The sequence below is a fragment of the Emydura macquarii genome, unplaced genomic scaffold (genome assembly GCF_026122565.2).
Source record: "Emydura macquarii macquarii isolate MOO-44397 ecotype Brisbane River unplaced genomic scaffold, CSIRO-AGI_Emac_v2 contig_3450, whole genome shotgun sequence".
Classification (NCBI taxonomy): domain Eukaryota; kingdom Metazoa; phylum Chordata; order Testudines; family Chelidae; genus Emydura; species Emydura macquarii.
Genome location: NW_027133587.1, coordinates 452347 through 469686, shown reverse-complemented (window position 1 = coordinate 469686; position 17340 = coordinate 452347). Strand labels below are relative to the sequence as shown.

Genomic DNA, 17340 nt, shown 5'->3' with positions numbered 1-17340 from the left:
TGCCCGTTCCCACAGCCCCATGAAATCCCAGCTGCGGAAAGAGCAGAGGGCTCGGCTCTCGCTGGCCAGGCGCAAGGTGACACGTCCCTGTGGAATTGAATACACCGGCGCCGGCTTGGCCAAGAGACAGAGACGTTGCTGCCGGTCAATGTGGGCAGAGGAAAACCGGTGTAAAACAGGACCTTGATTCCGAGGAAGGGAGAGCGGAGAAGCCTGGAGCTGCCAGGGGGTGAGGGTGGGGCTCCTGGCTGCTGGGTTCGGGCAGCTGGAGCTGGGCCGGAATGAAGGCGCTGTTGGAATTGATCTCACACAACTGCCTGGATGCGTGCGTGGCCAGGCAAAGGAGGGGGCTTGGAGGATTTTTGGGTCACGAACGGAATCCGGGAGAACTTGGGCATCTCACACGCAGGGAAAGAAGCTGTCACGGGCAATGCCCCGTCGCTGAGGGCTGCCCTGGCCCAGTGAGGGCCTGGACACTGCCAAGACCTGCTGGGCTGGCACCTTTGGATGCCCTGGTCAGGCCAGCAACACCCATGTTCTGATCCCTTCTTTCCAGTTGTCCTTCCTGCTGCATTCCCATCGTGTCCAGCTGCCGGCCTGCCCACAGAGCGTCCACACAGCAGCAGCTGGGCTAAAATCCTTGCTCGCCATCGGTGCGTCCCCTTTGGCCACGTGTTTGCTGCTTTTTGGGGGCGGGGGCTGGTGTAACAATATTCCTGTGTAGCCGCTGGGGAGCGCGTCTCACTCGTGTCAGTCTAAAAAAAAGTAGCGGGGACAAGCCACTTCCCCTGCAGCAGCAGCGCCGCCCGTCCCTTCCTCACACAGCGCAAGCGTCTCCCGGGAGCTGTGGCTGGGCCGGTTCTCAGGGGCAGCAGCCGCGGGGCCTGGGTCTTGGGCAAAGCCTGACCCCACCAGCCTCTGCTAATCAGATGGGGCCCTGCTCCCTCCGGCACGCTCTTAGCCACGGGCAGCGTGAGGGGGGGAAAGCTGTGTGGGGTCCTGCATGTGTGGGAGGGGGGTTGCTGAGGGGAGGGTGCCACTGTGGGGACTGGAGGGGGTGGGGCATGGAGGGGGCTGGCACCGCCTTTGCCTCACCCCAGAGTCACATGTAACCAGGTGTGACCCATGCCCAGTGCCCACACATCAGGGCCTGCCCCACCACCTGCCCCATTTGTGCCTGGCCCCACCGTCAGTCTTTGTGCCAGGGAAGGTGCCATGGCTCAGAGGACAGAGCCCAGGACCAAGGTCCCAGGCACCTGGATTCCCTTCCCAGCTCTGCCACTGTCCCTGGGCACATCGCGTCTCTACCCGCTACCTCGGTTTCCCTGTTGTCAAAATCCTTCACTGGGGCCTGCCGTTTTGCCAGCTGCCAGCTGGTGAAAATCAGGTGATAAGCCCAAAAATGGGACTTTGTAAAGAGAGAATGAATGTGGGTGTCCTTAGATCTGGGATGATTTCAGTGGGTTGCGGGTAGCGCCTCTGTGCCCCAGTCACAGCCTGGGTGGCCTTTCATGTCAGGTGCTGTACAGGGGGATGTATAAAGAGGGACCCCATGTGTCCGCTGGACTTAAATTCTAACAAGGAGAGTCACTGGCTCCATTTTATGGACAGGCAAACTGAGGCACAAAGGGCAAAGTGACTTGCCCCAGGTCACCCGGTAGAGCTGATGTTAAAACCCACAAGGCCTGGCTCCCAGCCCCTCCTGCTCCAACCCACCACACCCCACTCTCCTCCTAGAGCTGGGGAGAGAACCCAGGAGTCCTGCCCGCCCCCTGGAAACAATCACTTTCTGGCTGTTCTGAGTCCTTGAAAATTCAGAAGCACTTTGTTTCCACCCCGGGCAAGTTTTTCCAGGCCAGGCAGCCAGTGGATGATCAGAAGTGCCCCTAGTGCTTTATGACTCATCCACTGTCATGCTTCAGGGCCACAGTCTGCAGGGGTCAGGAAGGAATTATTTCCTCCTCATGTGTGGATTACATAATTTAATGGTCTCACCTTCCTCTGCCACTGGTCGGGGGTGTCTCACCCCAGCCCTCCCTGAGATGTGGGTGTGGTCAGACAGCTAGTCCACGGCTGTGCCCTAGGAAGGGAAGGGGGCCGGCCCCAGACCCCCATGGAGCAGCCTTGCTCATCCCACAGGGCCCAGGGAGTGGAGCCAGCCCTGGGGATCAGTGATGGGCTCCGCAGGGCAAGGTGGGACTCAACGCCACCTGGTGGGAGGGGGGTGATTGGCAGGCAGCTGGGGGAGGAGGGGCTGTCCAGTCCTGTTCTCCCAGCCGCACCCTGCCATGGGAAGCGCCCGGGGCAGCGGCACACAGAGCTGACATTGCGTCTGCCACGGTGGGGTGAGTCATCCTGGTACATACGTCCCATGGCACCTGCCTGGGCAGCACCACCAGCCTGCCTCGTGCCTGCCCTGAGTCACCCGCCGTCGGGCGCACAGATAAAGGGTGCCGGGCAGCAGTGGGTGGGGAGATGCCTGCTATCACCATGACCCTGCTGCGCCTGCCTGAGGAGCTCCGCCTGGACGCCGCGCCCGAGGAGACGTGGCCGCTCTTCAAGCCGCACTTCCTGCTCTACCTGACGGCCACGGGTGCGGCCGGGACATCTGGCAAGCAGCAGGCGGAGCTGGGCATCTATAACGCCCTGCCGTTGAAGGCAGGGGCAGAGGAGGGCCTGGCCGGGGTGCTGGTCCAGTTTGAGGAGCATTGCCAGCCGTGGCACGGGGAGACCTACCGGCGCTACCTCTTCCACAGCCGGCGGCAAGGGTCCCATGAGCCGGCCGAGGCCTTCGCCGCTGAGCTGGAGCGCCAGAGCCATGCCTGCGGCTTCGGGCTGCTCCGGGAGTCCCTCGTACGGGACCAGCTGGTGCTGGGGTGCCGGGATGAGGCCGTGCGGACCCGGCTGCTCCGGGAGGACGGGCTGAGCCTGGCGCGGGCTGTGCAGATCTGCCGGGAGGCCGAGGAGGCGGGCAAGCTGGACAAGCACCCCCGCAGGGCTCGGCGAGCCCGCAGTGCCACCAGCAGGAGGGACCCCGGGTACCCTGGGTACCGGCAGCCGTTGTGCCACAAGTGCCAGACAAGGGACTCACTGTGCACGTACGTGTGAATGGGGGTGGTGCCCTCGCTGATGCCTCCAGGCCAGCCCCACATGCCCCAGCTCAGCCAGCGCCCCGTGGGAGAAAGACAGTCGCCCCGTCTGGGACCCCGAAGCGTCTTGCCGATGTCCCAGCGGCCCCGCCTGCTGGATCAGATGGGGGCTCCCCTTTGCAGGCGGGGTCCCCCCCATCTCCATCCCCTGCTTCCCAGTTCTCCTCCCGCACCTCAGTTTCCCATGCACCCCAAGGAGACTGAATCCTCCCTCCCCCATGCTTTGGGATTCTTGACCTGGGGGAGGCCATCTGCCTTCAGCCTCCGTTATGCGCAGCCTGTCTTCTCCACGCTGCTGGCAGGCTGAGCGGGGCCCAGTCCCCCCGCCCCTGACGGCCGAGAGCAACTGAGGCAGCCCGTACGCCCTTTGCAGCAGGGCCTGGCTTTCGGCTCCGTCTGCGGGACCCAGCGCAGTTGGGAGCTGAGAATCGGACCCAGGAGTCCAGGGCAGGCAACTCTGGCTCCTGTCCCGTTGATCTTAGGATCTGTGGCCTTCACCCTGGGGTGACGCCAGCTCTGGGCTCAACCCCGCAGCCCCCGGGCATCGCACGCTCACCCCACAGCCGGCCTGCCCCGTGCTCCGGCTCCTCCGCTTCTCTGCTTCGCTCTTGCTGGCTCAATTATTGTGCCAGGGCCTTTGTCAATAAAGCCGCGTCGTTCATTTCGTCTTCTCCAGCGAGCGTCCTTCGCGCCTTGTGGCCCCCAGCTTGGCACTTCGGGTCTCAGCTTCTGGCCAAGGCAGTCAAAGGGAGGAGGGTAAAAGTGGAGGGACCCCAGGTCTGGGTGCTGTCTGCCTCTGGATTCCACTCTCCTCCCAGAGCTGGCAATAGAACCCAGGAGTCCTGGCTCCCAGCCCCTCCCCCGCTCTAACCACTGGCCCCCACTCCCCTCTCAGCACCCAGGGGTCCTGGCTCCCAGCCCCACTAATTGGGGTCTGCAGCATGTGCTCTAGTGGGGACTGTGACCACTGGGCGGCGGGGAGCAGCAGCCAGCACCCCAGGGCCACAGCAGCATGGCGCACACGGGTCTTAGCGGCCTGCTGCGGGGCTGGGTGGCAGCATCGGGCAATGCCAGGGTGAGCGGTCGGGACATTCACCTGCTGCAGCCACCACCACGCCGTGGCACACAAGCCCAGGGGCATGGGAGGTTGCACCTGTTATTGGGGCCTTAGTCACGGGCTCAGGAAGGTAGTATGGTCAAGTGGTTAGAGCAGGGGGCTGGGAGCCCGGACTCCTGGGTTCTTTCCCTGGCTCCGCCACTCACTCTCTGGGTGCCCATGGAAGTGTTCCATGCCCCAGGTTCCCATGGGTTGAAAGGAAGGAGGCTGCCAAGCCAGTGGCGAGGATGGCTGTCCCGGCCACGGTCCCTGTGCACATCCACAGCCCCGTTGCACACAGGAACCAACCCCGTGCAAGCTGCTGGGCCAGTTCATCTGCTTCCCCTGCCCTGTCCCAACATGCCCCCACGGTTCCTCTACCTCTGCATCCACGATGCACTGGGAGATTACCCAGAACCCTTTCTTCCCTGGGGAACCTATGCCTTCGGGGTGTCGCCGGGAGCCTGCCCTCTCCATGCAGCTGCCCTTGTAACGCCAAGGCCCTTTCTCCGCAGTGTGTGTTGGGTATTGGAGTGAGGCTGACGCGAATGCCAGATGGGCCGCCAGGGGGTGACCCCGTCTTCGCAGGTCTCCTGGCACCACCAGGGGGTGACCCCAGGCCATTTCAATCTTCCACCCAACGAGGCTGCCTTGTCTGGGCCATTGGCATCCCTTGGCAAGCGCCTGGGACCAGCCGGAGGCCAGATCTGGCTGCACTGGGCTAGGTTGCCCTCCCTTCCTGCCTCTCCGGTGTGGCTTTCCCCTTGGCCTTCCTCACTCGCCAGGCCAGGCCAGGCCGGCCCAGTGACCACCCCCCGCAACCCCCCAACGTCCCCTGGGCCCGAGCGCGGCCTGGAACGGCTGAGAAAAACCAGCCCATCTGCCTCTACACCCGGCTGGTGACAGGGAACGTCTGTGGCTCAGAACCGGCGGAATCCAGCCAGCTTCAAGGTCCGGTCACTGGTGGGCCTTTCGCGGCCCAGGCGCAGGGCCCGGCTCAGCGGGCCTGGCTCACATCAGTGCTGCTAGATGGGGACCGAGTCGCCCCTCGACCGTTGCGGCGGGAAGCCGGGTAGATCCTGGAGTCTCTCACTCTTGGGCCACTTTTCAGACCCTTTCCTCCTTCCCCCAGCGTGGTGCCGGCCCCGCTGCAGCTCAGCAGAACCTCTCGGCCGTGGGAGTCCAGCTGCAGTGGCTCCTGCCCCAAACACGGAGGGAAGGGCCCCCCCGGCAGGCGCGTTGACCCCTTTTGGCCACAGAAATCCAGGATCCTGCCCCCCATCCCTACTGGGCAGGGACCTAGGGACAGTGGCTGGGGGGCTCTGGAGGCCAGAGCAGGGCCAGGGGTAAGTCCCCTTCATGGCCCCCCGGGAGCTGGGGGGAACCCAGGGGATCTGGGGCTGGCAAGGGGGGGCTCCCTGGGGCAGGAGCTGGTGGGGCTGTTAGTTCAGGGGAGGGGGAATCAGGACTCCTGGGTTTTGCCCCTGGAGGCTGCTGCACAAGGAAGGCTCAGAACCGGCCCCGAGGCACAGAGATTCCTCCAGGCCCCAGGCACCCTGTATGGAGCAGCTCAGCTGGAGGCCCCTCCCTCGCCCAGCTCCCTGCCCCCCAGTGCCCCCTGCCAGCCCCCACCCCGCTTCCTGCCCCACAGTGCCCCCTGCCAGCCAGCTCCCTGCCCCCAGTGCCCCCTGCCAATCCCCCACCCCACTCCCTGCCCCAGGGCACCGCCTGCTGACTCCCTGCCCCACAGCCTGCTTCCTGCCCCTCAGCGCCCCCTGATAACCCCCACTCCCTGCCCCATAGTGCCCCCCGCCCGGAGAGCAAGCGGGGGTAACGGCGGGTCCAGGGTGTAGATGGAGCCAGGAGTCCTCCCGTCCCGCCTCCCCCGGCTCCGCCCCACATCCCGCCAGGCCCGCCCCGAGTGCGGCGCAACGCGGCCCGGATCCTAAAAGCCGGGCCGGAGAACGTGCGCCCCGGATCGGGTGACCCCGAGGAGGCGCGGGAAGGTGGGTCGCGCTTGGGGGGAAGGAGCCGGGAGTGGGGGAGGGGGGCGCGGCCCGCAGCTGGGCGGGGGCTGTTTCCTCCCGACCCCAGTATCTGTCCAGGCCCCCCGCAGAACGGCTGCCCCTCCCCCACTGCCGCCCCATAGCGTTCCTGCGTGCTGCTGGCTCGGGTCCCGTGCCCCAGAGCGGGGCTCTCCCGGGCAGTGCCCCAAGGCAGCGATAGGGGCGCCGGGGGGCCAAGGCAGGGGGCGCCGGGGGGTAGTGGGGGGGTCAGGCAGGAGGTGCAGGGGGGCAGGTGGTGCAGTGGGCGGGGCAGGGGGCGCAGTGGGGGGGGGCAGGAAGGCGCTCTCTCTATGGATTCTCGGGGAGCCCCCGGGACCCGGCCCCACAGCGGCGGGGGGGGGGCAGATGTCGGGGTCCCGGGCAGGTGCAGGGGGAAGGGAGGGAGCCGAAATGAGTCAGCCTCGTGTTTCAGGAATGGGGAAGGAGCCTCTTCTGCGGGCAGGTGCCTGCTCACCGGGAGGGGCGGGGCGCTCGGACTCCTGGGTTCTCTCCCCGGCTCTGGGAGAGATTGAGGTCTGGTGGTTAAATCGGTGGGGAGGGGCTGGGCGCCCGGACTCCTGGGTTCTCTCCCCTCCCACTACCCCCTAAGGTCTCTGGGTTCCCTAACCCTCCCTTGAGGCCGTAGAAGAAGAGGGGCCGGTCCCGAGGGGGGTGCGGCGAGGGGCGGGGCCAAGGCGGGTGTGGGGCTCCCGTCTGCCTTGCGGGAACAGAAACTGGGGTGTTGGCACGCGAAGGAAAGGGCCGGAATAGGGGCTACCCTGCTGCGCGGTGTGGGGCAGGAGAGGTGTGGGGGTGATCTCCCCGTTCCATCCCCTCTCTCCGCCCCCCACTCCGGTTGCCCGGCGTTGCTGTGAGCTGTCCCGGCCCAGTTGTTCCCCACCCCAGAGGTGGCCGCATTTCGGGCGTGCTGGCTGGGGCTGGGCGGTTGGGCCAGACAGTTGGACGGGGCGGGGGGGTACTGCCGACCCCCCACTGTGCTCCCTTTCTCCTAAGGCCACGTTAGGAGACGACACGGCCCTCTGTGCCTCGCTGCCCCATGCCAGATCCCCCCTGTGGGGCTGGGTTGTAGGTGATGCTGCAGGCTGGGAGGGCGGGGCGGGGTCTTGGGGTCTCCAAGTTCCCCATATCTGCTGGATACCAGGTGCACTGGAGGGGCAGAGAGAGAACCCAGGAGTCCTGACTCCCAGCCCCCCCCCCCCACACACACACACACACATACACACACACACACTCCTGCGCGGGGCGGGGGCAGGAAATAGCAGTGGAGGAAGCCAGCATCGCTGCGGACCGGGAAGGAAAACGGCGGCCGCTGGGCTGAGTTGGGGTGAGCTGGGGTGAGGAGGAGCTGGGGGGGCTGGAGCTGGGGAGGAGAGGGGGTTAAGGTGGCAACTGGCCCCTCCCCCTGCCCCACATCCCTCTTCCAGGGCCTCTCAGCCCTGCGATGGAGGGAGGGGGTGAGGCAGGCTGGAGGAGATCCTGGAGTTGGGGGGCATCTGGCAGGGCACATTGGTGGGGGATCGGCCAGCGGGCAGGGGGGTACTCAGTTTTCTGTGGTGGGGCTGTCCGGTGCTGGGAGGGGAGGGGGGACTAGTGGGTAGACCGGGGGGGGGGGGGGAGGGAGGCTGGAAGCCAGGATGCCTGGTTTCTCTCCCCGGCTCTGGGAGGTGAGTGGGGGCTAGTGGCCGGGGGGAGCGGGGCGGGGTGGAGGGAAATGACTGGGAGCCCAGACTCCTGGGTTCTGTGCTCCCCACAATCCCCCTCCAAGTTGTGTATCCTGGTCAGTGGCTGGGTCTGTGCCCCTTCTCCCAGCAGCAACCCCCCCCCCATCCTAGCCAGGGACCCCCAGACAGGAAGAGACGCTGCCCCCTGCCCTGCAGGGAAAGTGGGGGGCAGGACTGGCCGCCCTGATGGGTAAGGGCAAACTCACGCCATCTGGGAATAGAACCCAGGCGTCCAGGCTCCCAGTCCCCCCCCCCCACTAGCCCCCACTCTCCTCCTAGAGTTAGGGAGAGAACCCAGGAGTCCTGGCTCTCAGCCCTCCCCTCCCCCCACACTAGTTCTCATGTGTTCTCTGCCCCCAAGGGGCTGTGGTATCTGAATGAGCTTCCCCGGGGGACCGATTTAGCTCCTCAGCCGGCTCTGTCTCTGCAGAGCTCCCCCTCCCCAGCCACATCCTCTCTCACACTTCCCCCCGCACATGGAGCTTTGGCTCCCCCCTCTCCTTCGGAGGCCTCCACGCTTGGTGCTGCACATTGTGTGTCTTAGAGCCTGTAATGCCCGAGGGGGATTCCCCACCAGCTCTGCTGAGCTGGGGCTGGCAGGGCCCCTCGTGTCTCCGGATCGGCTGCAGGGCGCCCTGAGGCAGGGACACTGAGCTGGCACCGGTCTGCCCAGGGGATTGATCAGTTGGAGGAGGGGGCACCCCATGGAGCGGGTGGGCAAGCCCCAGTGCAGGGAATCTGCAGCCAAAAGCCCCATGCATGGTTCTGTTGTGTGTGTCTGGAGAGCGAGGAGGGAGCTAGGAGCCTGGATGCCTGGGTTCTCTCCCCAGCTCCGGTAAAGGAGGCTAGTGGTTAGAGCAGGGGCGCTGGGAGCCCGGACGCCTGGGTTCTATCCCTGGCTGGCGTGAGATTTCACGCTTACCCATCAGGTCCAGTGACAGGAGGGACCCTGCTAGCCCCAGCTGAGCAGAGTCGGCAGGGAATCCCCTTCAGGCATTACAGGGTCTAAGACACACAATGTGGAGCACCGAGCGTGGAGGCTTCTGAAGGAGAGGGGGGGAGCCAAAGCTCCATGTGCGGGGGGGGGCGGGGTGCGAGAGAGGATGTGGCTGGGTGGGGAGGCTCTGCAGAGACAGAGCCGGCCGGGAAGCTAAATCGGTCCCCCCAAGAAGCTCATTCAGACACCACAGCCCCTTGAGGGGTCAGAGAATGCACGAGAACTAGCGGGTGGGGAGCCCGGACTCCTGGGTTCTATTCTCAGCATCATGTACTGAGCTCAGTCCTAGTCCCTCCCTCTGCCTCAGTTTCCCTGTCTGAGTTCCTTCGGGCTGATACAATCTGGAGCTGAGGGGGGCCGGGGCCAGGGCAACACCGTCCCCGTCCCCCCCGCCAGTGCAAATTCCTGCCCTTCCTCTGCTCGGGGCTGAGGGTTTTCCATTTCCTGCCTGCGGAAAGACGCATTTCCTTCCCCCGCTGAGTGAGGGCTGGAGGGGCCCTGGCCCCCCTCCATGGGAGATCTGTGAAGGGCCAGTCCAGCAAGCTCCCCCCCACAGCCCCTATGGGAGTAGCACCCCCAGGGGTCCCCTCTCCCAGCTCTGCCTCCCACTAACTCCCCCTCCCCTCCCAGAGCTGGGGAGAGAACCCAGGCATCCTGGCTCCCACCAGCCCGCGGCTGGCGTCCTGGGCTGGGGTCGGGGCTGCATGTGACCAGGGCCCCGTACTGCCCCAGGCGGAGGGCGAGTCCCCACCCCGCCAGCCGCACTGGGGGTACAAAGGGGTCTGTGTGAGCCGGGTGCTGCCCGCACAAAGCGTCTTTGATGGTGGTGGCTGGCCCAGAGCCTGGGGACTGGCGGGGGAGCAGGACGGTTCAGACAGAAAGTGTCCCCCTCTATACATAGCCTGGGGTGGGGCGGGGGGGCTCATCAGAGCTACCGAATAACCTTTCCTGACCCCCCCCACCCCTGGTGCCCCTGTGGCAGGTATGGGAACAACCCCCTGGCTCCAGGGCCCCACGCCGCTGGCTCCCCGGGGGGTGATTCTCCCCCACATAGGGACTGAGATCAGGGAAACTGAGGCGCTGACCGATGGTCCTGGCTCCCAGCCCCCTTGCTCTAACCGCTAGCCCTTGCTTCCCTCTCCATCGACATTGTCCAGCTCAGCCCCACAAGCCCCCACCCACTTGGCTGGGGGGGGAGGGAGGGCTGGGAGCCAGGATGCCTGGGGTCTCTCTCCAGCTCTGGGACGGGTCCTTCCTCACCGGATGCCTCAGTTTCCCCTTTGCTGCAGCAGTGCAGGCTCCTTTGGCCAGTTCCTGTGCGATTGTGGCCCGGGGGAGGGGTTAGGTTGGGTTAGGGGTTGGCATGGGAGGGGCTCATGCCCCTAGCCCCACGCCCAGCGGCGTCTCCCCCTCCAACAACAGCTGGGGAATCCAGGCCACATGGAACCTTGGCAGCCAGGCGCAGGGGAGGACAGAAGCGCCAGCTGGGAGGGCAGCCCCCCACCCTGTGCCCCATGGCACCAGCCCCCCCACTGAGCCTCCACATGGCTAGGTGCCTGCTTCTCCCTGGGTGTCAGAGCCTTTCGCAGTCCTCGTCCCACCAGCAGCGCAGACAGGCAGGCCCCGGGTGCCCCACGGCTCTGCCCTGCCTGGGGGGCAGTTGTTGAACGGAGCCGTGCAGAAATGTGGGGCGGAGTGGGGCTCGGGGTGTGTGTGAATCCTGGCGTCCAAGCCAGACGGCTCCTCGCCCCCGCCTCCCGCAGTTGCTGCTGTCCTGCCTGGGCCTTTCCTCGGCCCAGCTCTTGCGTCGAGTGACTCGTGCGCACCACCCCAGAGACGGTCACATCTCAGTGCTGGGGTGGGGGGGGCGGATCCCTGTAATAAATAGTGCCTGGGCCCCACCCCAGAGGCAGCCGCATCTTCGCCTGACCTTGTCTCCCTCCCGCTGCAGGTGCCGATGTCCTCGATGGAGCCCCTGCCCCCGGCCGTGCCGCCCGCCCAGAAGCCCACCCGCATCATCAAGCCGTGGCCCCCCGGCCGACCACGGCCCAGCCTGCTCCCCTGGCCAGCCCCGGGGGCCCCAAGCCAGGAGAGCCCTGCCACACCGGCCCCCAGCCCGGATCCAGCTCAGCCTCTCTCCCCGCCGCTCCCAGGCAATGTGCGCCGGATTGTGGGGCGCTTCAACCCCCGGGCCCCCAGCCCCCCCTCGGAGAACGGGGCCCAGCGCCCCCCACCAGCGCCCCCGGGCATGGAGCCGCGGGATGGGTCATCCGCCCCCCGTCTCTGGCCGGGCCGGGCCCCCGGGGCAGGGCCCCCAGAGCCCTCCAGCGCTTGCCCCCCGCGCTGCCCCTGTGGCTGCCACCAGCACCGCCCGGACATGGTGCTGGTGTGGGTCCCAGCCCCCCAGGGGGCAGAGCTGGCCTCGGACGGCTCTGCCTCCTCCAACAATGAAGATGGCCCCCCCTTTCGGCGCCACCTGCTGGCGAGGCCGGACCCCCAGGCACGCCGGCCCCCCTGCCAGCTCCCCGAGGGCGGTGCAGTCCTGACCGGCTACCCCTCCCCGACCCAGCTCATCGGGGCGCGGGCCAAGCCCCCGCGCCGGGCCAAGGGGAGGGGCCTGGAGGGTGAGGGGCCTCCCCCACCGGCTGTGCCCCCCAAGGTGTCGGTCAAGCCCCCCCAGGCCTCCCCAATCCCTGGCAAGCCCTGCCGACCACCACCGTTGCCCCCTGGCCAGCCCCCCCTGCCACCCTCCCCCCTGCCCAGCCAGGACCCCCCGCCCCCTCCGCCCCCCTCCCAGCCGCCCCCGCAGAAGGAGAGCACCCCTGAGCGGGGGGCCGGACCCTGCCAAGGTATGGGCCAGGGTGCAGGGCTGGGGGGCAACGGGGTTCTGGGGGGTACCCCAAGTCTTGAGGCTGAGTTGTGTCTACCCTGTGGGGGTGCAGACAGGTGAGGGGCTGTATTAGCTCATGGGGGGGTGCTGGGATCGGGGTGCTCTGGGGGCATCGGGGGGGGCAGGCTGGGTGAAGGGGAGCCAGGTTTGGTGCTGGCTCAGGGGGCAGGTGTGGGGGGGATTGGGACTGGGGCATTCTGGGGTGTTGACCAGCTGGGGAGGAACAGGCCCCCCCAGGCACCCCGACACCGTGCTCCCTATCCCCAGGAGACTGTGACCGGCAGAGCCCGGAGCCGGAGCCATCCACGGACAGGTCTGTTCCCCCCACCCCACTAACCCCCTGCCCATTTGTCTGCCACCCCATCCGCCCGCCCCCCCCTCCCCCCGGCCCTTCCCATCCATCCATCCCCCTCTGTGCACCCCACCCCCCAGCCCTCTGTCTGTGCCTCCAAAGCCCCCTTGTCCATCTGGCCAGCTACCCTACACTTCCCTGCCCCTCCCCCCCCCCCTCTGTGCTGCTCTGATCTCTCCCCCCCACACACACAGGTGCTGCCCATCCCGGAAGGGCCCCGGCTGGGGGCTGCCTCTGCAGGACGGTAGGGGGGGCTCTACCTGGGGGGAGGCTGTGTGGGGGGGGGCCCACAGAGAGCCTGGAGGGGGGTGCAGGATGAGGGCGGGGGTGCTGGGGATTGGGGCCCCAGGGTGGGGGAGGCTGGGGGAAGGAGGGGGGCAGCTCCCCCCACTGACCCCATCTCCCCCCCAGAGCCCCTGTACCAGGAGTACCGACAGGCCGTCATCTGCAAGGAGATCCGGCGCCAGACACTGCCTCCCGGCGCCAGCGGGGATGGCGACCCGGCCCCCCCAGCCACCCCCGGGGCCCCAGCCCCCCGCAGCACCCTCTGGCAGGAGCTGCCGGCCGTGCGGGAGAGCGGGCTGCTGGGCCGCATCACCCCCCAGGAGTGCAAGATGCAGGAGGTGGGTCGGGTCCCCCCCCCGTTCCCCTTTCCCCCTGTTCTGGGCCCTCTGGTTCCCCTGCCCCTGTCCAGTGTCCCCCCTGCCCCCGGTTCCCCTGCCTGCCTCCGCTGTGTGCCCCCCACACCAGGTCACCCAACCCCGTTTTTCCTGCCCCTCCACCACACCCCCTGGTTTTCCCCTCTGTGCCCCCCCAGTTCCTCCATCTCCCCTCTGTGCCCCCCCAGTCCTCCCACTGTGCTGCCCCCTGCCTTGTGCCCCCTCGGCCAAGCCCCCAGCGATCGCCCCACATGGGGGCTGGGACAAAGGTGATGCTGGAGGGGCCGGGGGGTAGCAGGGGGGGTCCTGGGCCTGACCCCCGTGTCCCGGCAGAGCCTGTTTGAGGTGCTGACGTCGGAGGCCTCCTACCAGCGCTCGCTGCGCCTGTTGGCCACGCACTTCGTGGGCTCCCGGGAGCTGGGCGAGACGCTGGCGCCCCACGAGCGCCAGGCCCTGTTCTCCAGCATCCTGAGGGTCAAGGAGGTCAGCGCCAGGTCAGCGCCCCCCATCCCCCTCCATCCCCCCGCGTGGTCCCCCCGGTGCCCCTGGCATGCCCCCCCCCCCGGCGTGTCCCCCTGGCACTTCTGCTGTGTCCTCCCCGTGTCCCCGTTGCCCCGGCATGTGCCCCCCAGATTCCCCCTGCGACCTCAGCGTCTCCCTCCAGTGTCCCCCACCCCCCGGAGCCCCTTGGCCCGTGCCCCTCGGTGCCCACAGCCTGGCACCCCATATCCACAGGCCTCTCCACCCTGCTGCGCCCCGATGCCCCTGCGAGCCCAGCGTGGGACCCCGGCCCTGATGCCCCCCGGTGCCCCCGGCAGGTTCCTGGCGGCCCTGGAGCGACGCGTGGCCGAGGCCCTGCAGATCCGGGACCTGAGCGACGTGGTGGCGGCCCACGCCCGGTGCCACTTCCCCGCCTACGTGGCCTACGTCCGCAACCAGCCCTACCAGGAGCAGGCCCACAGCACCCTCATGTGTGCCCCAGTGGGGGGCAGGAGGGAAGGGGGTGATGGGGCACAGGCCGTGGGGGCTGGAGGGGAGGCATGGGGGGGCTCTGGGAGGGGACGGTGGCAAGGCGAGGCCTGGGTGGGATTTGGGGGCACCCAGGGGGGCTCTGCCCCATCTCACACCCCTCCATCCCTGGCGCAGGGAGAAGAACGGGCGCTTTGCGGCAGTGCTGGCCCGGCTGGAGGCCGACCCCGCTTGCCAGCGCCTGCCCCTGCTCTCCTTCCTCCTGCTGCCCCTCCAGCGCATCACCCGCATCAAGATGCTGCTTGAGGTAGGGACCCAGGCGTCCGGGACAAACTGCACCCCTGGCTGGAGCAGGGGGGACTGGGAGTCAGGACTCCTGGGTTCCATCCCCGGCTCTGGGAGGGGAGTGGGGACTAGTGGTTGGAATAGTGGGGCTGGGAAGCAGGATTCCTGGGTTCTCTCCCTGGCTCTGGGAGGGGCGTGGGGACTAGTGGTCAGAACGGGGGGGGGCTGGGAGCCAGGACGCCTGGGTTCCATCCCCGGCTCTGGGAGGGGAGTGGGGACTAGTGGTTGGAATAGTGGGGCTGGGAAGCAGGATTCCTGGGTTCTCTCCCTGGCTCTGGGAGGGGCGTGGGGACTAGTGGTCAGAACGGGGGGGGGCTGGGAGCCAGGACGCCTGGGTTCTCTCCCGTCCTCACCAGGGTCCCCTGTCCCAGAACATCCTGCGCCGGGCGGAAGAGGGCTCGGAGCGGGAGCGCAACGCCCTGGACGCCCTGGCCTGTGTCTCCAAGGTGAGTCGGGGGGAGGGGGATGGGGCAGGGAGATGGGGGGGCTGCTGGGCCCTCCCTCACTCACCCCGCTCTGCCCCCAGCTGGTGGAGCAGTGCAACGCGGAGGTGGAGCGCATGCGGCGCACGGAGGAGCTGGTCCAGGTGGCCGGGCGCATCGACTTCAACCGGCTCAAGGTGCGCGGGGCTGCCAGGGGGCCCTGCTCCGGGGGGGGGGCACCTGCCCGCCCGATTCCTGCCTGGACCCAAGGGCTGGCCTCCTACAGCTGTGCCAGTGGGTGCCCCCTGCCTTCCCGCGGGCCACCGGGGGGGGTCCCCGTTCTCGGTCCTGCCCCCTGTTGGGGGAGGGTCTGGGGCTGCCCCCCGCACCTCTGACCCCCCCGATTCCCACCAGGCGGTGCCCCTCATCTCGCAGGGCCGGCGGCTGGAGAAGCAGGGGGAGCTGGCCGAGGTGCTGCCCCGCGGATCCCTCTTCGGCACCCGGCCCCGCACGGCGCCCCTCAGCCTCTTCCTCTTCAGCGACCTACTGCTGCTGGCCCAGCGCAAGAGGTGGGGCCGGGGGGGGGGTCGGGGCTGGGGTGGGACATGGGGGGGGCTTGTCTGGGGCTTGGGGGGCTGGTCTAGTCTGGGGGGGCAAATGGGAGTGGGGGGTGGGGTGAGACATGGGGGGGCTGGCCCGGTCTGGCCAGTTGGGAGTGGGGGGTGGGGTGGGACATGGAGGATCTTGTCTGGGGCTGGGGGGGCCGGTCCGGTTTGGGGGGGCCGGTTGGGATTGGGGGAGGCTGGGGTGGGACATGGGAGCCATTTGGGATTGGGGCAGAGCTGTTCAGGACGGGGGGGGGTGCGGGGCCAGCCGCCCCCTGACGCCCCCCCGTGTCCCTCTCCAGTGCGGAGCGGTTCGTGGTGCTGGACTACGGGCACCGCTCGCTGGTGTCGGTGCAGGGGGTCGGGGACCCCCCCCCCGTGCCCGGCCTGGCCCGGGCCTTTTACCTCACTCGGCTGGAGAACCACCAGGGCCGCGCCAGCGAGCGCCTCTGCCAGGCGCCCAGCCAGTGAGTGCGGGCGGGGGAGGGGCCGGGGGGTACGTGGAGGGGGAGCCCTGGGAGTGGACTGGGGGATCTAGGGGGGCCCAGTTGGGGGAGAGGTCCTGGGGGGGGCAATACAGGCAAGGGAGGGGGCATCCCGGGGCAGGCCGGGCGGACATTCCTGGGGGGTAGGAGGCCCTGTAGCTAGCCCGAGGGAGGAAGGGGGGTGTGAGGGGACAGGGCCCCCCACTTAGGCTGGGGGAGGGTCGATGGAGCACCCCCCTTTCACAGTCCCCCCCCCCCCCCAGGTCGGAGATGCACCGATGGATGGAAGCCTTCTTGCAGCCCAACGCCCCCCCCAGCCAGCCCCAGGAGACCATCTACGAGGACTGGGGTGGGTGCCCGCCAGGACACCTGGGTTCTCGCCCAGGCTCCGGGGGGGGGGGGGAGAGCGAGTGGTTGGAGCTGGGGGGGTGCCTAGAGCCCGAACTCACGGCCCCGCCCCTGCCCCCCAGATTGCCCCCAGGTGCAGTGTGTGGAGCCCTACGTGGCCAGGCAGGCCGACGAGCTGAGCCTGGAGCCGGCTGACCTTGTCAAGGTGCTGCGCAAGACAAGCGAGGGTGAGTGGAGGGGCTGTGGGTGCAGCCCCCCAGTGCCTGGGGGATGGCGGGAGGAGCCCCCCACACTGCCCCCCGATGGATGGAGCTGGATCAGACCCAGAAACCCACTGACCCCCCCCACACGCCGTCCCCGCCGCCTCCTCCACTCGGGGTCCCTCCTTCCCCCCTCTGGGCCCCAAATCCCTGGGGCCTCCTGTCCCATTGGTGTCCCTCGTGCCCCCCGTGTCGCCAGGGCCCCTCCCCCGGGCACTGGCATGGGTCTGTGGCCAGGGGGTCCCTGGGGGGGCCGCACTCATCCCTCCGCTCCTCTCCCTCGGGCAGGCTGGTGCCAGGGCCTGCGTCTGGCCGATGGGCGCCGGGGCTGGTTCCCGGCCGCCCACGTGCGGGAGATCACCAGCGAGCACCTCCGCCGGCGCAACCTGCACCAGAGACACCGGCTGCTGCAGGCCGCCCGCCAGCTGCAGCTTGGCCGCCGCGCCGGGAACGGGGACGCCTGAGCCGGGCGCGGGACACGGCCGCGGGCACCGCCACCGCCACCGCCACCACCACGTGACTTCCACCGGGGCCAGCTCCGCCACACGGGACATGGGACACACCACAGGGGCCACGCTGGATGCGGGACACAGCCACGGCTGCCACGCCACATCCACGCGGGCCAGCTCTGCCACGCCACGCATGGGACGCAGCCGTGGACGCCACGCCCCAGGCCGGGTGGGGCCCAGCTTGGACTAAGCCTGGGCTGCCAACACCGCCCCCCCCTGCACGGGCCTGGGGGCAGCTGCCGGCACCGACAACCTGGTGCCCCTCCCCCCCAAACCTCCTCTGCGGCCCATGGATGGGCGTCCTCCCCCCCCCCCCGCCCCCCCATCTACTGCCCTCCGGTCCGTCTACCTCAGCTGAGCACCTCCCTTGGGGCACAGCGGCCACATTAGCCCCTCCCCCTTTCCCAGCCCCCCCGGCTCCAGCCACAGCGGCTCCCAGCAGGAATCGGGGGGGGGGGGGAGTTGAT

General features: G+C 68.3%; 1 protein-coding gene across 4 annotated transcripts; it reads left to right on the top strand.

Annotated features, from left to right (window-relative positions):
* The first annotated feature begins 6085 nt into the window (after positions 1–6085).
* On the top strand, positions 6086–17096 carry LOC137144293 (rho guanine nucleotide exchange factor 15-like). 4 transcript variants are annotated; one of them, XM_067534495.1, is made up of 15 exons: positions 7560–7635; positions 10981–11878; positions 12187–12232; positions 12466–12515; positions 12683–12894; positions 13264–13424; positions 13749–13901; positions 14077–14206; positions 14616–14690; positions 14771–14863; positions 15081–15235; positions 15574–15738; positions 16020–16105; positions 16227–16331; positions 16653–17096. In XM_067534495.1, exons 2-15 carry the CDS (start codon positions 10987–10989, stop codon positions 16826–16828), a joined length of 2499 nt encoding a protein of 832 aa, XP_067390596.1. In that variant the 5' UTR covers positions 7560–7635; positions 10981–10986; the 3' UTR covers positions 16829–17096. The 4 variants fall into 4 exon arrangements, with proteins under 4 accessions (XP_067390593.1, XP_067390596.1, XP_067390592.1 ...); XM_067534492.1 differs by lacking the exons at positions 7560–7635; positions 13749–13901 and adding an exon at positions 6086–6251; XM_067534491.1 differs by lacking the exon at positions 13749–13901.
* The last annotated feature ends 244 nt before the right edge of the window (positions 17097–17340 follow it).